This window comes from Lygodium microphyllum, chromosome 7 (genome assembly GCF_053477565.2).
Source record: "Lygodium microphyllum isolate KBCC chromosome 7, Lygodium_microphyllum_v1.1.10, whole genome shotgun sequence".
In the NCBI taxonomy this organism is placed as follows: Eukaryota; Viridiplantae; Streptophyta; class Polypodiopsida; order Schizaeales; family Lygodiaceae; genus Lygodium; species Lygodium microphyllum.
In genome coordinates this window covers 35,777,667-35,796,878 of record NC_141141.1, presented here as the reverse complement: position 1 = coordinate 35,796,878, position 19,212 = coordinate 35,777,667, and the positions used below count along the sequence as shown (strand labels likewise).

The 19,212-nt window shown below is 41.6% G+C and overlaps 1 protein-coding gene across 2 annotated transcripts in view; it reads left to right on the top strand.

The window, feature by feature from the left end:
• LOC148033340 (CDP-diacylglycerol--glycerol-3-phosphate 3-phosphatidyltransferase 2-like) overlaps window positions 1-17,967 on the top strand; it is a 91,383-nt gene extending 73,416 nt beyond the window's left edge. For both annotated transcript variants that reach the window (XM_087681254.1, XM_087681255.1), the window contains exons 4-7: window positions 16,485-16,589; window positions 16,691-16,747; window positions 16,957-17,042; window positions 17,131-17,967. In XM_087681254.1, the coding sequence (XP_087537380.1) occupies window positions 16,485-16,589; window positions 16,691-16,747; window positions 16,957-17,042; window positions 17,131-17,251 (369 nt within the window). In that variant the 3' untranslated portion in view covers window positions 17,252-17,967. The remainder of the gene's footprint in view (window positions 1-16,484; window positions 16,590-16,690; window positions 16,748-16,956; window positions 17,043-17,130) is intronic.
• Window positions 17,968-19,212: the final 1,245 nt, after the last annotated feature.

Genomic DNA, 19,212 nt, shown 5'->3' with positions numbered 1-19,212 from the left:
GCAAATTGCGGGCTGTTTGTTGGGGCACTTTTGTGGTCAAACTCCAGCACTAAGCTGCTTTATAGGTTGTGTGGGATGCAAGGAAACAGGTCCTGGTGGTTGTTGATGTCTTGGAGAAGGATAAAGTAAGATCTTGAGGGTTCTTGTCCATGGTAATCATGGCAGTTGCAAGGAAAGAGAGAGAGAAGGGCTAGAGCAAAAAGTCATTGAGGTATGCCCTCCTCTAACTTCGAAGCCTCCAAATTTGTCTTGAAACCCCTAACAATTGCATAGGAAAGATCGATGACTTGCTAAATTAATTATTTTACCTCTAGATATGTCAAAAGTTCTAGCCATCGCTCTTGCTTGTCTTCAAGAAAGCTGTCACTAACTGTAGTCCTCCCTAATGTACTTGTACCTGTTGCCTAGGTAACTAGGGTTTTTAGATTTGAAAAGGGAGAAAAAGGAAGAGGGAAAAGGATCAAAGCTTGAAGCTCTTACACCACTCGTAATGAAGGAGGTTGAGAGGAGAGAGGAGAATGAGGAGAAGAGAGAGAAAGAGAGAAAGAAGAGAGAGGAAGAGTAGAAGAGGAGAGAAAGACAAGAAAGAAGGGAGAGAAAGGGAGGAAGCCATGGAAGCTAAAGGAGGAGGTGAAGAGTCAGTTGTTGATTATACGTGGGGTATGATGGCTCTCTTCACTAACAAGGAAATCAGTAACAAAGCATGCTCATCTTTCAAGTCCCGTCTCCTGTAGGAGCAGGGGCAGCAACAACTAGAGCAACAGAGGAGCAGCAGCTGGCTATCCTTCCACAGTGAGGTGTCTGAGGAGCAAGCTTACCCAGTCTTGGTAAATCACTTGTAACATAATCCTAGAGATCCTTTGCAATGAGAAGAGTGTGCACCATAAAACTCCAGAGAGGATAATTGGTGCCATCTACCTTATCCTCCTTTGTGAGGACTTCCAAAATGTTGCTCTGATCTTGGGTTTTGTGATTTGACATTGGCCATCTATATACACAAATTGAGCAGCAGTAGCAAAATCCCAACATGGGATACTAAAGCAAGTGCAAAATTGTTAAAACTCTCTTTGTTCTTGAAAAGCATGCCCAAATTGGATAAACAGTACCCAAACTGCAATTTACAGCAATTCAATGTTGTACAACTGCATATGCCTTGGTATGTGTGCCCAACATTAAATGCAGTAACTTATTGATGAAAATCCCTAATTTTGCATTGCAATTTGTAGATTTACTGCAATTTCTCTATCCAATGTCTCTTAAACAGCAAAATAATGCCATCCCAACACTTGTCCATTGCTTCGGAATGTGTGCCATGCCAAAAGCCCCAAATCTCGGTGAACAAATTTTTAGAAATTTTAGAGACGGAGTGTCACCTTGGGATATGTGTTGCCAAGGTCCCTTGGTATATGTGCCAGATGTAATAATCACAAAAGTCTCAAATTTATTGCACCAATGTTGAAGAAATTGTGCAATGCTGGCAATTTTAGTGGAGATTCATGCATGGAGCTTGAATCAGGCAAAAGCTCCAAATTTTATTGAAGAAATTTTAAGAAATTTTAAAAATTGGACAAGTCAATTGAAAATTCTCAAATTTCTTGGCACAGAGTGCAGGAAATTAAAAATTTCTTTGAAATTGGGTATGACACGAGCAAGATGGATGAGAAATTGCAAAAATTTTCAAAAACCCTCAAATTCAAAAAATTAGAGCTTCATTTTTTTTCCAGATTCGTAAAAAATGGCAGGTAAGACTAAGAAAATGGCGAGCAGGGTTGAGAAAATAGCGGGTAGGGCTGAGAATATCACAAGCAAGGTTGAGAGAGGTTGTGTGTAAGGTTGCGTCCAAGACTATGTATGGGACCGCTGTTGCTGCTGCATTTTTGGATTTGTCAGGAGTATGACACACTCCCACATCATTTCCCATTCACCTCTACCCTAGTTTTGGAGACATTGAGGTTTGAGGCCCCTCATTGTATCATTCACATTCTCATTTGGCATCCTACAAATCATGCTCATTGTTTTTCACAGATTTGGCGTTTCTCTATGTTTGCTGTGCCATTTCTTTACATTAGGTTCTGATACTTACATGATGGGCTTATATTTAAGAAAAATTAAAGGCCTGAATTGCAAAAAAATCATAATGGATATCAGGATTCAGCCTAGTTTGACTCCACAAAAACAGCTGATAAATTCATTATTAATAAAAGAAAAATATTTCATTGAATAGTATTACAAATGCCCGAAATTATCCTATTTAAGGACATGTTATGTGCATTCCTTTCGCCCCCCTTTGTGAAGAAATACCCTAACACAGAAACATAAATGAAAGCATATGACAAAGCATAAACTCAAAAGAATAGAGTGTATACGACAAACATCGAGAGAGAAGAGAAACTCAGAAACACAAGAGAACACAATGATGATGCACCAAGTCATGCTATGAGAAGAAATGCTGATACAGTGGAGCTAAAGCTTAGAAGATGACTGCGATGATTGCAATGGCGTCAACCTGCAATTTGCATTTGCTGATGGGAGTTGATGCCTGTTGATGGAGAGCTTGCGGATGTAGCAAATGCAAATTGCAGGATGACACCGGCTGGTGGAAGAGCTCCAAATGCAAGATCTGATAATGGAAACAGGGCGCTTGAAGGAGAGGAGGAAGGGATCTGCCATGTCAAACTCTTGTCTCAAAATCTCCCGAGTACGATCAACCTTTTGAGTATAGCTCCTTGTAATAATAAGATCATCAACATACAACATGAACAAAACACACATATCACCCTCAACCTTGAAGTATATGTTGGGGTCATGAGTTGATCGATGGAAACCACCCTATAGAAAGAAAGAATCAATCCTCTGGTACCAAGCACGAGGAGCTTGCTTTAGGCCATATAGGGTCTTTTGCAATTAGTAGACACGGTTCTCCTTCCCTTGCACAAGAAAACTTGGAGGCTATGAAACATAAATCTCCTCCTCAAGGACACCATTTAAGGAGGCAGACTTTACGTGGTAACTTGGGGTTATGGCTTCCTATACTGCTTACCTCTCAAACAGCTAGGGCATAAATTGTGAATAGGAGGGAAATCAAAAAGTTTCTCCACCATCTTCTTCCAAGAAGCCCACTGGATAGCATCAAAGTTGAGATGACCATAATGATTATGTCAAAGTAGTCCAAGCTCTTGGGAAAACCTTGTGGCTAAGGTTACAAGTGTGCAAAGCCCACTCTCGTGGAATCCTATCCAAAGAATGGCACCTGTAGAAGCATCTTCCATTGTCACTGCATTGTATGTAAATACCATGCGGGTACTAAGTTGTGTAAGACCATGAATAGACAAAATGTTAAAATCTAAATCCGATACATAGAGAACTTTGGCTGAAGAAGACTCTTTGCTTGGCAATAAAGAAATAGTTTCCACTCCTCGAACAAGAATGGTAGAGTTGTCACTAATGGTGATTGTACCCCCTCTGATACTTAGATCTTGAAGCCAATCTTGTCTATAGGTCATGTGAGAAGAGATCACACTATTAACGAGCCAAGGCTTCTCATGAGCAGAAGAAGTAAGAGCTATATTCTGGTCAGCAAATACATGCACAAAGACAGACTTTGTTGTCGTAACAGCTTTTGTATCCTTCTAATTCTTCTCCTTTGGCTTCAAGTGGGGGTACTTTTGCCAACACTTCTCTTCAAGATGAGTGCCCTTTGCACAATGTGGGCACTTGGGCTTCTTCTTCTTCTCATCCTTCTTGTCCTTGGCATGTATCTTCTTCTTCTTCTTCTTCCCTCCACCTATATCTGCATTAAATGCCTTGGTGAAGGCAGAACCACTGGCCCCAACCTCTCTGAGTGGCTCATCATGCTCCAAGACAAGCGGTGAAAGCTCCTTCCATGAGAGTGTCTCACGGGTCCTCGATGTGATAAGGTTGATGTACAAGACATCGAACCAAGGAGATGGCAGTTGAGTCAAAAGGATCATAGCCATGTCTTTAGAGGATATCATCCGACCAAGAGAGGCCTATTCACCTTTCATGTCCTCCATCTTTGTGATTTGCCCCTTCATAGTGGAGGAATAATTAAGACTGAGCGCATCTGCAGACTGCGACTTCTTCTTAAGGGAAATCTTCTGCGCAAATGTCTTGTGTTGATACAAAGAAGCAAGCTTTGTCGACACTTTTACCGCGGTTTTCAACCCTCGAACATGCACATGGACATAATCCTACAACCTCATAAACAGAAAGGATCGGGCTTAAGAGTTGAGAGTCGATCTTGCAAGGCTGCTCGGTCCATTGAAGTCTCATCTGTTGGATCCTCCTTAGAACGGGGGATTGAATCTAAAACAAGAGCCCAAAGATCAAAGGTGTCAAGAATGCACTCCACCTTACATGACCACAACGAATAATTGGAACCATTGAGTTTGTCTTCTTTGGGTAATGAAGGTAAGATAGACACCTACATCGGGGATATTAAGGACGACATCTTCACTTTGGACGGAGCCTTCTATGATAGATGAATAGAAAGGGGGATGGGTGTGAACAGGGGAATCCTCTCGCCAACCACAATCACGATAATCATGTCTCCGCTCAAAAGAGTGTCTGGAAAGAAGCTCCTTCTCTAGTTCATCAAAGCTTGTGAACAAGTAAGACATCTTTGATCTTGCAATCACCCAGAAAGTTGCGTTTATTAAAGAAAGGCTGCCATCTGCCACGAGAAGGGGATCAGCTGCACCAAGAGGTTGTCGCCTGTGCCAGAGAGTTGCTGGCTACACTAGAAAGCTACCGCCTTCAAAACACAAATTTGCATTTTTTGCAAAATGCAGAAAGCTGGAGCTGCTTGAGATTTGGACAAGGTCGCTTGGTTCTAGATGATGTCACCTGGTTTCTAGAAGGCTTGACTGGGCTCTTGACCACTTGTAGGGGCCGTAGATGCAATGAACGCATGCTGAAAATCAGCATTTTGAAGATCTAGGCTGCTCCTCCATGATAAAAACTTGCTTTTTTGCAAGAAATCTCTAGACTATGTCCTCACTTAGGTGATGATACCATGTGAGAGTGCGCAACAAAAGAGAAACGTGAACACAGAGAGAGAGAGAGAGAGAGAGAGAGAGAGAGAGAGAGAGAGAGAGAGAGAGAGAGAGAGAGAGAGAGAGAGTAGAAGACAAAGGAAGAATATTGCACTGATTAAAGAAGAATGTTGATACAATGATGATGGACTGATTAATCCTTGCACGTAGCCCAAAGTGTCAATGAGGATGTCAGATCAAGCTGATGACGATGGCAGCACCAAGCGTGGAGAGTTGGAGTGTGCACTTGAAAAGGGGAGATTGAAGACTGAAGAGTGTGCGTTTTTGCCAAGTAGGCAGTGCAGCTATAAATAGCAAAAGTAGCAAAAACTAGTCGATCTGATCCTAAAGAGGCCATAAATGCTGGCCAACCAGCATTAAATGGTGGTCACTGAAAAAAAATATGGGAAAAAATAGACGAGACCTTGGAAAAATCCTAGAGGACAATGATAATGTCTAGCAGGTATAGATAGACTATGGAAAGGGAAAACTAGCCTAGGAATGCACACAAGAAGCCCACAAATAAAGAAAATGCACCTAAATTGTTAGAGCTCCTATGTCTTTGTCAGACTCTGATAGGAGCTCACAACTAGGAGATGACAGGTTGACATAACTAACATAGGCAAGCTAACAAAGTGTCGGAGTGATGGTGGAAGAGGGGTGAAGAATGACTGAAGTGGGGTGAATAATGAATGAAGTGGCGGCCTATTTATAGGCATGAGTTATCTAGGGTGGTGCACCACTAAGTGGGCGTCCACTAAAAAAGTGATCAAAATGCGGATACCAGCCCTTTTTGGGGCTATTAGTGTGAAACACTAAATGAAGTGTGTTAATTGAAGAAGTGATTTCTCAATACCCCCTCTCACACCCAAAAAGGGATGAAGAAAGAGGAGCGAAGAGAGAGGGAGATGTAGAGGGTCTCGAAGATTCAAGATTTTCACTTGAAAGGGATGCAGTAAAGAACAAAAGATGGGATGAATTGTAGAACATGACTCCACCTCGAGAGAGAAGCCACTAGCTCCATAACTTCATGCTAGAAGGAATCTGAAGGCCTCGTTACCAAGTCGCGACTAAACCTCCAAGGCTTCAATATAGGCTATACGTGAAGATCCTGGGTATCAATAGGAAAAATGATTGCTTGAAGACAGTCATTTCCAAAGAGAAAACTGTGGGCGAAGAACTTTTTGATGAGTAGGTCAGAATGCCAATACAATTGAGGTATGCAGGAGGCAATGTAGGTGTGATCGTGCTCATGTAAAATGCTATGCAACGGTGCCATTTGGAGAGTGCCCTTGCAAGGAAATTGTTCACTTGCCCAAGTGTTCTTTTACAATCATGTCATCATGCTGATGTGGATGAAGATACAAAGTACAATATACAATAATGTCTGAAAAAGAAACTGTAAACAACACTATCACCACCAAGAGAAAAAAGTTGTTTCCTCTCAAATTGGAATTGGAAATCTAGAGGGAAGCACCCTCTCCCCATCAATTTGAAGAAGTAGAGGAGGGTATACCCAAGCTGATCTTGGGTAAAATATACTGCAACACTTGTCGATTGACCACCTTTGTCAATATGTCTGCATAGTTGTTGGAGGAAGGCACAAACTCTAGGCGTATGGTGCTTAGCTTAACTTGTTCGTTGGTGAAGTGGAAGTGGGCTCTCACATGCCACGTTTGTGGTGTGATGATCGGATTTCCTTAAGGCTAACGACACTCTGGTTGTTGCAATAAACAATGGTGGGAGAGTTGCAAGGAAAATTTAATGTCTCCAATAAGCTCCTTAAATAGATATCCTCCATGGTACCATTAGATCCTATCTTTCCGGTTAGTAGAAGAAAATCCGGGAGGTTGCTCTACATAGAGTTTCTCTTCTGAATACTCGTTTAGAAAGGCACTTTTGACATCCATTTGATAGATTGGCCAACCATGGTGAGCGGCAAGCGCAACTAAGAGATGAAACGATATCAACTGTGCAATAGGAGCAAATGTCTCTTGATAGTCAATACCTTGCTTTTGTCGAAACCCTTGCACCGTAAGGCAAGCCTTGTACTTGTCTAAAGTCCCATGAGCTTTTAGCTTAGTCCTAAAACTCCACTTTATCTTGATGACTTTCTTGTTTCTCGAATGATCTACCAAGGTCCAAGTCTCATTTCGGTTAATACTCTCTAGCTCCTTTTCCATGGTCTCTCTCCATTGGGGGTGTTGAAGGGCTGAATGGAGGGCAGCATATGTATTTATAGAGGGCTGAATGGAGGGCAGTATATGTCCAACTCTGCAAAAATGAGATTTAGGGCTGAATGGAGGGCAGTTGAATGCAACGTTTCTTTTAAATAAACAAGGTTTCTTCATTAATTAAGCAAGTTTTGGGGCTGTTTAAGTAAAGCTAATGCATTTTAAGCTTAATACCCCCTCTTAGGCCCAATAATGGTACCACGAGAAAGATCTTTTACCCCAAGGTGTCCCACCCAAAGCGGCTAGAGCATCGGACAAAGGGTGCACATTGGCTGCCTAGTAGCCTACTAAGACTACAGAGGCGATGATAATCTTACCAAGGGAGCCCAAGTGATCACCCCAAAGAGAGCACATGGCATCGGACAAAGGATGCATGTCGGCTACCCAGTGGCCTACCAAGCCCTACAAAGGTGGATGGAATCGGCTATGGATTGCTCTTTGTGTATGTGTTTTTTTTTTGTGAATTTGATAGATTTAGCATTTAGTGGAGATTCAAATTAGTTTTTGTCCTATCGAGTATCCATAACCGAAATGGGAGAAAGATAAAGAATGGTCAGACCCAAGACCTTCACAAAACAAGCATACTATCCCTACCATTACTGGATGTAGGTGAAGAAGAATAAGGCGAAGGTGCGGATATAACAAATATGGGAAGCAAGCTAGACAAGTAAAACAAGCAAACAAGCCAAGGATAAACTGCCTTGGGGATTGCCATGGATAATGCCACGAATATGGTGGATCCAGAGTCAACTACTCCAAAAGACCAAAAAGGGATAAATGCGCACAGATGCATGTTTACATGAACAGAATGCCAATGCATGGGGTATTACAAAGGGTGATGCAAGATGTCATGCTCACGCAAGATGCAATGCAACGGTGCCACTTGGAAAGTGCCCTTGCGGGGGAATTGTTCACTTGCCCAAGCGCCCTTTTACAATCAGGTCATCCTGACAGTGCGGATGAAGTTATGTCCATAATACAATACAAAAGAACAATTGAATGAATGTCTAAAAAAGTTATAAGCATCATCACTGTCACTATCAAGAGTAGAAGTCGCCCCCTCACTTAACAGCCTCCCAATGTGTTTTGCTAGGATTTGACATAAACCTGCTAACAACTCCCACTGCATGAGCAATGTCTGGACGAGTAGCAACCATAGCATACATAAGAGAGCCACAAGCTGATGTATAAGGAACTCCCTTCATAGCATTTGCTTCCACGTTATCTTTCGGGCTGTTGGCTTTGCTAAGCTTGAGATAAGGAGGTAAGGGTACCCCAAAAGGCTTAGCTTCAGCCATGTTAAATCTGTCCAGTACCTTTCCAATGTACTTTTCTTGAGATAAAAACAGCAATTTTTGCATTCTATCTCTACGAATCCTCATGCCCAAAATATGCTTTGCATTTCCCAAATCTTTCATGGAGAAAGCTGATTTCAGCTGATTTTTGAGAGCATCCAAGCTAGTCTTTCTTTTCCCAGCTATTAACATATCATCCACATACAAACAAGTATTATGGGGCTGCCATCTGTATCCTTTTTCATGTACTAGCAATGATCTGGATGGCTGCGTGTAAACTCATGAGATAGCATAAAAGTATGAAACTTTTTGTATCACTGCCGTGGTGCTTGTGTCAGCCCATACAGGCTGCGTTTTAGCTTACACACCATCTGCTCTTTTCTAGGAACTACAAAGCCCTCGGGCTGTTTCATGTAGATTTTCTCATCAATGTCACCATGCAAGAAAGCTGTTTTTACATCCATTTGATACAGCTCTAAATCCAAAACAACAGTAAGAGCAAAAAGCACACGTAAAGTGGTCATCTTCACAACAGGTGAGAAGGCCTCTTGGAAGTCAATCCCTTCCTTTTGTGTATAACCTTTGGCAACTAGCCTTGCCTTGTACTTGGGTTTCCCATCAACTGTCTTGACTTTGTACACCCATTTGTTTGGAAGTGGCTTCCTTCCCTTTGGTAATGACACAAGATCCCAAGTATCATTTGCATATAGAAATTTTGTCTCTTCTTGCATAGCTAGCTTCCACTTATTACTGAACTCACATGACTTGGCCTCTTTGTATGTAAGAGGCTCACCCTCATCTGTAAGCATCACATAATGCAAGGAGGGGTCAAACCTGTGTGGTTGCCTTCTTACGCGTGTAGACTTGCGTACCCAATGATTAACATTTTCAGGAATTGGGTCTACATCAGGAGGTATATTATTTTCAGCATTCATTTATTGCTGTAAACCATTTTCAGCATGCTGCTCATGCTGTACAATACCTTCATTTTCATTTCGAGCACCTACATTTTCATAATCAGCAAGCCTATCTTGCTGTCCATGACCTCCTTGTGCTTCTATTTGCAGTCCATCATCTGGCACAAAAGTAACCGGTTGATCATCAGTTTCAGCTTGTGGTACGGCACCTTGAGGCTCATTTTCTGAAGTTATGGGTGGCTGCAAACTCTGAAATTTTACATTTTTCAGATCTTCATTAGAGGCTAAAGAGCCTTTCAGCAATTTTGCCTCATTAAACACAACATTACGGTTGTGAATAATTTTCTTGGACTGAGGTAACCACACTCTGTAGCCAAATTCACCCTCATCATCATAGCCCATGAAAATGCCTTTGGTGGATTTTGGGTCAAGTTTGTTCCTAAGCTCATCCCTAACATGTACAAAAGCATCATAGCCAAATATACGTAAATGGTCATATGAGGCCGATTTGCTAGACCAAACCTCCTCAGGGATGCCATTAGTTAAGGACCTATTTGGAGAGCGGTTGCAAATGTGAACTGCGGTTTTGAGTGCCTCTCCCCAAAATGCATGAGGGAGATTAGCAATGGACAGCATGCACTGCACTCTTTTACATAAAGTCCTGTTATACCTTTCAGCCACCCCATTTGAAGAAGGGTTGTAAGGGGCTGTAAGCTCTCTCTTAATACCATGCAAGTCACAAAATGACTTGAATTCAGTCGATGTGAACTCACCCCCATTATCAATTCTCAAGCATTTCAGCTTTCTACCTGTTTGAGTGGTCACAAATGCATGAAAAGTTTTAAAAACAGCAAATACTTCACTTTTCTTTTTCAGCAAGTACACCCAAATCTTCTTGGAACAATCATCAATAAAGGAGAAAAAATATGCAGCACCACCCAATGATTTCACGGGCATACTACATACATTAGAATGCAGTAAGTCCAAGACATTGGACTTATGAGAGACACCGGAGTAAAATGAAATTTTTATTTGCTTTCCAAACTGACACTCGTTACAAAAATCAAATTTATAGCCTTTTTCATCAACCCTCTTTAGAGAGGTAAGAACATCAAGTTCTTTTTGGCTCATATGGCCTAATCTCTTGTGCCATAACTCCAAGTGGCTGCAAATTTCAGCAACTGCAAGAAACTTGCCATTCAAGGCTTTACAATGCAAACAATACAATGTGCCCTTCTTGGATCCTTTTGCAATCAACATGAAACCCTTTTTTACTTTCCACAAACCACCACCAAACAGTGTGGTGTAGCCATGCAAGTCAAACTGACCAATAGATAGCAAACTCTTTTTAATGCCAGACACATATCTGACATCTTTCAACACAAGCTCCTGACCATTGTCTAAAGACAAGTGTACGGTGCCAATTCCATCAATGCTGTAAGCATGGTTATTTCCAAGGTACACCTTTCCATAACTGCCTGCATTGACCATAGCAAAACACTCCGAGCAAGGAGTTATATGGAAAGAGGCACCAGAGTCTACAATCCAAGTCTGAGTGATGACATCATCAACTGACAAGAGAGCATCAATCACATCAGCCTTGGTAATTTGCATATCCTGCATGTGACATACAAGGGTATCATAATCAATTGCACATAATATATCAGCCTCTGTATCTGAAAGCTCCTCTATGACCACACTAGAGGCCACATTGGCCTTTTCTTTGCCTTTGGATGTCTCCAATGCATCTGTCTTTTCTTTATTCTTCTTTTTATCTCCTGCATTCTTCTTTCTCTCTTGTTTCTTCTTGTAGTACCTGCAATCAGGTTTCTTGTGGCCCTTCCGACCACAATGATAGCAAGTGATATCACTCTTATCCTTTCCTTTGCTCTTGCTCTTGTTTCTCTACCCTGCATATGCATTTTTCTTTTTAGCCTTGCCTCTTACATTATAAGCTGAGTTGCTGCCTTCTCCACTAGACATACGTCTAATTTCTTCATTCAAGATAGAATCCCTCACCCCATCATATGAGAGATTGGGGTTATTGCTGAGTGAAACCACCAAGGTTTCCCACGAGTCCGGCAGTGTCATGATAAAAAAGATCGCCCTCAACTTATCATCAAAGTTCAAGTTTGCATTTTTGAGCTGATTTAGAATCCGTGTAAATACACTCGAGTGCTCAGCTACAGGCTTTGACTCATCCAGTTACATATTCACCAACTTGTGCATTAAATGCACTTGATTAATAGGTGTGGTGATCTCATAAGTAGTCTTCAGCTTCTCCCATATTGCATAACCTGTGTCTAAACCCTTAATGTTTGTCAGAATATCATTAGTGACACCCATCTTTATGTAAGCCACAACCTTTTTATTCAATCTGGCCCAATCTGCATCACACATTAGTGCGGGTTTATCTTCCTGCAAAGCATCCTTACAATTCTTCAGGAACAAAATGCCCTGGATACGGTCTTTCCAAAGGTCAAAGCCATGACCATCAAACCGTTTGATCTCCATCAAACTCTTGATGTTTGAACTGGAAGAAGTTGCAGCCATTTTATCACGAACACGAGTAAATGCACTAATCTGCGGAAGCACAAGCTGGACTAGCAAAATACCCTGCTGTTTTTTCTTCAACCAGAAATAAATCTCTGCTGTTTATACATTAACTAGCCATTGCACAGACAAAAGATGCAGAAATTTACCAAAATTTTGCGCAAATCCCCAAAATTTCAAGTCCAAAATTGTATGAATGTCAGTCAATCTAACCTAGCTGAGTAGAGCTTTGCCAATATATGAAAAGGCTCAAATTTCTGGGATCTAATGTTAGGAAAATTTACCCAAAAATGCAAAATTTCGACAAAATTGGCAAAATCCCCAATTTAATTGAGGTCACCGCTCGCAATGTTTGCAATTTCTGACTCAAAAGTCACTGATAGGCATGAATGATGCCAAATCTGGAAAAAGCCCCAAATTCTGTGGCCCAATTTGCACAAATTTTGAAACTGTGCCTCTGGTGTATGAACATCCGCCAAGGCAAGTGGTAATTAAAGAGATTGAAGGAAAAATTCTTATTTAAAAAACAGACAGGGTCCGTTGACCGTTGCGTTACTAGCAGTCGGCTGGTGTTGGTTCCATGCGCGTGTCTCACACCGTGTGATAGTTCTCCACGATGGCCCCCTCCGTCGCGACACGGCGTCTCTTTGCCAAACACGTCAGTCGCCTCACGTCTTCACGGCGCGCAGTAGCAGGCACCTGATCCACGCCCGCTGCCCATTGCCGCTTGGTTGGTACACGCGAGAGTAGCTGCTGCCTGGTTGGTCCATGTTCCCGACGACTTGTCTGCACGTCTGCTACAAGTTGACTGTGCCTGTCGCTTGCCTGTTGAAGGTCATGTTCGAGTTGGGAAGCGTACACAGAACCTTAAGCTCTGATACTAGTTGTTGGAACTGGAGGGGGTACAACAGAGAGTGATGGAGGTCGAGCAGGAGTGAGCATGAGTGTGACCAGCTGGGGTGAGAGAGTGTGAGCAGAGTGAAAGTACGAGACGATAAGAGTGTACCAACAATGTGTTGGCACGCAAAGAATAAAATGTATTTATACTTAGGGCGCGTAAAGGGTGCGTTCACATATACAATGTGCGTGTACTATATACACGGAGGTTACGGGGCCTTTATATCCCAACAACCAATTGCTCTTGCTGTCATAAATGACCAGCAAGCCTTTTGGGTCATTTGCCCCTTGATTCACCCAGGACTTCTCCAATTTGAGCCTTGCCTGGCCAAATGCTGCCCCAAGTCAATTCAGGATGGGTTGGCTCTTGAAATCCCTTGATAATCTTCAATTATCAGCTGCTGATTTCAGTCCCTTGAGCCTTCAATCTTTAGCACGGATCCCAAGGTGGTTTGCTAAACCCTAATTTCTGCTGTAAATTAGGGTTTATTGCAGAAATTATAGATCAGCCCACCAAAAATGGCTGAGATCTCCTCCGAATGGCTAAGAATTGCTGAGAATGGCTGAGCATAGGCTGAAGGAGATGAGAGAATGTTGTAGAGAGAGAAAATTCTGAGATTTGTCGCGAAGAACTGATCAAAATCTGTTGCTGCCCTGCTGTACCAGCCCCAAACGGATGCACCAACAACAATAGGAGTATCAAAGACTATGATCTTCAGGAGAAAGTGCATCAGCAGCAATTGCCAGCTTCCCAAGGTCAAGAATATGCAATCTCCATCATCAAAATGGTCTCCAATGGCTAGGAAATGGCCCCAAAAGCTGGCAGCAACAGTCCAACACCTCTTCCCAACAGCTCCAAAATGGAAAAACGAGATTTCCCTCTCCCTTTAGCCCTATTTAACCTTTCCCCCACTTGCATGGGAAAGTTTTGCCAAGTGGCAGCTTTCTTAATCCATTTTCAGCAATTTCCAGCCATTTAATTAATTTTCAGAATGAATTAATTCTGAAAATTAATTCAGCCCTTAATCCATGCTCAGAAAATTGACCTTGCCCATCCAAAAATTAATTGGCTAGGCCATTTGCAACCCAAAGTGGTCCCATGCATTAATTGACCCTTGGACATGCATTAATCCATTAATTAATGCCTAGGCCCTAGTGTCACCACTGACACTTAATGGCCAATAATGGTTCTAGGGGCAAACTGACACCATAGTTCACCTAAGAACCTAACAAGTATAACTTGTTACAACTTTTGTCTTTGACACCCATCTTTTTCATAGGGTCCTTGGGCCTTCAACAACGTCGATCCAAAGGTGCTCAAGAAGCTCTGCTGTGAACAGCATAGAGCGTGCCATTTCCATGACTGTCCGATTCCTACGCTCTATGACTCCATTCTTAGAGGGGGAGTTAGTATTGTTGAGTTGGCGATAGATGCCATGCTTTAGCAGAAACTCGAAAAACTCGTGGGAGATAAACTCACCACCGCTATCAATCCTCATGCAACCAACGCGACAATCCGTCTGGTTATGAACCAGCAGCACCCAAGTAGAAAAGTAGGTAAAAGCATTGGACTTATGGTTGAGGAAGTACACCCACATGTATCTAGAATGATCATCCACTACAAAAAAGAAGTACAACACGCCATTGAAGGCGGCAATGGATGTCGGTCCACAAAGATCAACATGAATCAATCTAAGAGGCTCCTTAGCACGATGCGTGGACTGCTAAGGGAATGGGGTACAATGTTGCTTTCCAAGCTGACAAGCTTTATAGACATCACGAGGTAGTTTTAGAAGGGGAAGGCCCTTAACCAGTTGATGGCGGGATAACTCATAAAGAGAGTCATGAACAATATGTCTTAAGCAAAAGTGCCAAAGACGCTCATTGTTCATAGGCTCCCGAGATGTGGCTAATGCTTGGAAGCTATGGAACACGGAGCCCTCGACTGTCGGCTTGGTCAAAAAGTGTGTCATGTGGTAAAGGCCATTAGGCTGTGCCTCACCACGAGCAATAACTAAGCCAGTTTGAGAGTCAAGGATCTCAATTGTGGTCGTTGTAAAGAAAACTGCTCGCCCCAATTGGCAAAGTTGCTGAACAAATAACAAGTTCACCCCAAGTTGGGGGACATGGTATACATTATCGAGCGAAGCCAAATCTGGACCCTTGTCAGTGGCAAACCGTTACCTTGAGCCTGAATCTTGACCGAGGAGTTGTTTCCTATGCGGACGTGTCTGTTTGCAAGGGCTTGGGTACGGAAAATGTCCTCTATAGGAGTCATATGATATGTAGCTCCACTGTCCACAATCCAAACAAGAGCTGAAGTGCTCGGTTGTGACGAATGGGCCTTTTGCGGTAGACTCGCATCTGATGTCTCTATGGAGACGATGTGGGCCTTTGCAAACCAGCCAGACAAGCCCTCTGGAGTTGAGAACATTGTCGATTGAGATGGCTGAGTGGTGGCAGTATGAGTTTGACCTTTAAACTGCCCCTTGCCATCACCCTACATCCCTACTGGGGGTTGAATGTAGTCATTGATCTTAAGATGGTATACACCTTCTGAAAATCAATGACTTGAATCATAGGCACTGCATGTTTTGTACTACCATCAGCTCTCTCTCTCTCTCTCTCTCTCTCTCTCTCTCTCTCTCTCTCACAGCTACTACCATCCATGGAGCTCCATCTGTCATAGCTAGGGTGCTCCTTTCAACCTACAACACTACAACAAAGATAAGCTCAATGCTTGATGAGCTCGATGTTGGATCCAGATTGATCTAAATTCATCCAGACTAACAATGCGGTGCCTTAAGCCAGCAATGCTCAAGGATTCTGATTGAAGTGAGTATGACTTGCTGAGAAAACTGTTTTGAGTAACTAATGTCACTTACAGTTGAGAACATTACTCATTTTACCACAGGTTTACCTAGGAGCAGATTGAAACAGCTTATTTTTAAATTTGTTATAGTTGCTAAGGGAAACAGAAATAAAGCTAATGTGAAGCATGCAGTCATCGTTGTTGACCTTTGATACGAAAGCAATATGTAAAGCATGCAATGCCAAGGAGCAAGTTATTGAGTTGATAATACATCAATAACAGTCAACATATGAGTCTGCTGAGTTCTGAGTTTCAATGTATATTCATTCTTATATAGTTGTATGGCCTAAGCATTCGTTCATCATGCATATCATTAACTAGCTGTCTGCCGCGATCAAAAGTGTGTTGGTCTTTCTGTCAATCTAAATCTTTTGCGATCTGTATGTGAAACGGACATTGTTATGTTGAGGTTTCTAAGAGAATGGGGAGATCTTTCTGAAAACAAGTGTTGTTAGACATTTAACCCTGTTTCAAGAGCCATGGCACTTGAAGTTGACAATAAACCCTTCTTCATGAGCCAAACTCCGTTTTAACTAGAAAAACTATTTGCATGTTTCTACTACCAGGCTACATGTATTTCACCTGTATTTGATAGGTCTTTAGATAAAATGCTAAACTGCTTAAATCTAATATTCTGACTTTATTCACTTATTTGTGTGCAGCTGATGGTTGCAACAACTTTGGTTCTCTTGTCCTCCAAGCCCATTTGGGCTACAACTTTACCATGGCTAATTCCATTACCATCAATTGCAATTATTGGAAGAGAGGTCACATGCTAATTTGATTTTTTGCTGAGTGTCGTGGAAAGCTGCCAGTTTATGCAGTCATTTCTTAGATTCTATCTCACGTTAATGCTTGGGTTCTCCAGATCACCATGTCTGCTGTTCGGGAATGGGCAGCAAGTCAAGGTGGGAATTTGCAAGCAGTAAGTTTCCTGCATAGTGTCCCACTACTCTAGAAAAGTTATCTTGTATCCTAACAGAAAGTTGAAAAGCATTTAACCAACTCGTTCATTTGCAGCAGGTAGGTTAAGTTGCTCCCTAGAGTTTCTTATCATTAATAATGGTGAATCCTCTGTTTAATAGATTGAGTAGTTGCTTCATTAAAAATCATAAAATATCTAAATAATGACAGGCTGTAGCCGTGAATAGACTGGGTAAATGGAAAACTGCTTCTCAAATGGTAGCCTTGACAATCCTCCTTGCTGTCAGGAATGAGAGGTAAGATACATACATGAGTATGAAGAGTGATCAGAGAAGAATGCTAGAATGGTTTGTAAGTTGTAATGACCTTCTGTTGTGGTGGCAGTCATGTCATGGCTGGCCCACTAGGAGTGGTTGGAGTTGCCATGCTCTACGTGTCTGCAGGGCTTGCACTTTGGTCACTCGGGGTGTACATGAAGGCCATTTGGGGAGCTCTGGTCAAATAAGGTCATGGATATGCTATCATCAGATTATTTACATCCAGGAAGCATTATGCATGGAATACTGTTTACTGCTGCCCATCATTATACATTCCTTCATTTTCCATGAATGTCAACCTTGCAAGACATGTGAACTAGTACATACTACAGGTGAGACGTTGGTACATGTCATGGCTTAGAGGTCATGGGGATGCTGTATAGGGAGGTCTACATGAGATTGAGACACATTGATATCGCAAAGAAGCAATAATGGTGGTGATCAAACACATGTATGTTCAGTGACTGGCCAAGCAATAGAGCTCTCAGTCCGATCATTGACGTGTGTGATCTCTTTTGCAGATCTGTAGACTGTGATTAAAATGAAGGTGGCAAAATCAATCCTCATGCCTATCTTCTCTTTGAAAGCCATTTGACCTGAACAAATTCATAAACTAACCCAAGGAAGCATGTTGAATTCTTTACTCTCTGAAGTGTTTTTGTACCTGATGACCTCCATGATGCTCAAATTTGCAACCCTTTAAAAAGGCTTAAAGCTATGTCAATTTCAGACAGATTGTTGCTAACGCCGTTGTTCCATTAGCAATCAGCTCCAAATGCAAGCATATGCATATCCATACATTAACACCTATAATGAACAATCGTAGGCATTTGTAAAGCTATGGGATCAATGCCCAGCAACCTTAGTCACAGTAGCCTGACTCTCCTTAAATTAAACATGTTTGATCGGCCCTGAACAGCGAAACTTCTCATGAAACGATTGATTCAAACACGATTTTTAAATTAAACATATTTACTTGTGTTAAAACGTTGTTTTTTAAAATTTTAATGTTTTTGAGGGTTATTGCACATGTACCACCACCTGCAGGATACCATGCTTATTCATCTTGCCTAATTTATGAGGGTATACTACTCTGCCTTGTATTGAAACCTCTTGAATCATCATACTGATGATATGCTATTAGCCAAGATCTGGAATGTCTAAGGTAAGTTAGAGTCCAACCTCACCCGATAGGTACATTGACAAGGATAAGGATACAATCAAACAAATCTCTTGTGCCTTAAGTTCAAGAACATGCTTGATGCATATGCATGGTCTCTACTCTATTTTATTATGCACGCGTATAGTGCACATACATGGACCTGAAAAAAAGATAACTTTTTTTGGTATGAAAGGATTTGCATGGTTTAATATTTGTAAGCTGCAGCCCATTGTTTGTGAAAATTTTAGTATTCATATTTAACCTTTTCCCATGGCGCTTATCTTGGGATTTTCCCATAGGCAACGTTTTTAGGGTGGAATGCAATGTCTCATGGTGAAATGTTTGGTGGTTGCCCCTAGGAGTTATGTTGCTTTAAATGTGTACTTGTTTTTGATTTTGTTCAAGTCACATTATTTAACAATCAAATATATTCGTATTGGGCTCATCACACAAGCGAACGATATGCTTGTTCGATTACAATAAATGAGGCCTAGTACTACCAACCTTTCCAACTCAAATGAGAAGTTTTAAGGAGAAGGATGATGTAAAATCTTAGCATGAGTGACATCCATATGCAAGAACATTGTTTGAGGTTGAATATCTTTATCACAAGCAGTTTACAAGAATTTAATGTTTTGTCCAAATTGTGGTATACTCAGTAAATCTCATATGTTGCTCTTGCATAGTTTTATTACTCAACAAAACTACTTGATCTAATATTTATGTTTGCAACATGGATCTCCATGTTGATTGCTCTTGCCTAGTTTTATTACTTGACAAAACTGCTTGAGTTAATATTTATGTTTGCAACATGGATCTCCATGTTTTAGTTCCTTTAAAACATTTTGATTGCTTTAATGTTGCCACCTTTGATGTTTCCAAACTCTAAGGTTGCTTGATACTTCCCTTGCCTAGTTTCTCTTGTGTTTCATGCCGCCATCAAAGAAGCCTTATGCATGTGCATGGAATGCTATCTTCTTTTGCAAT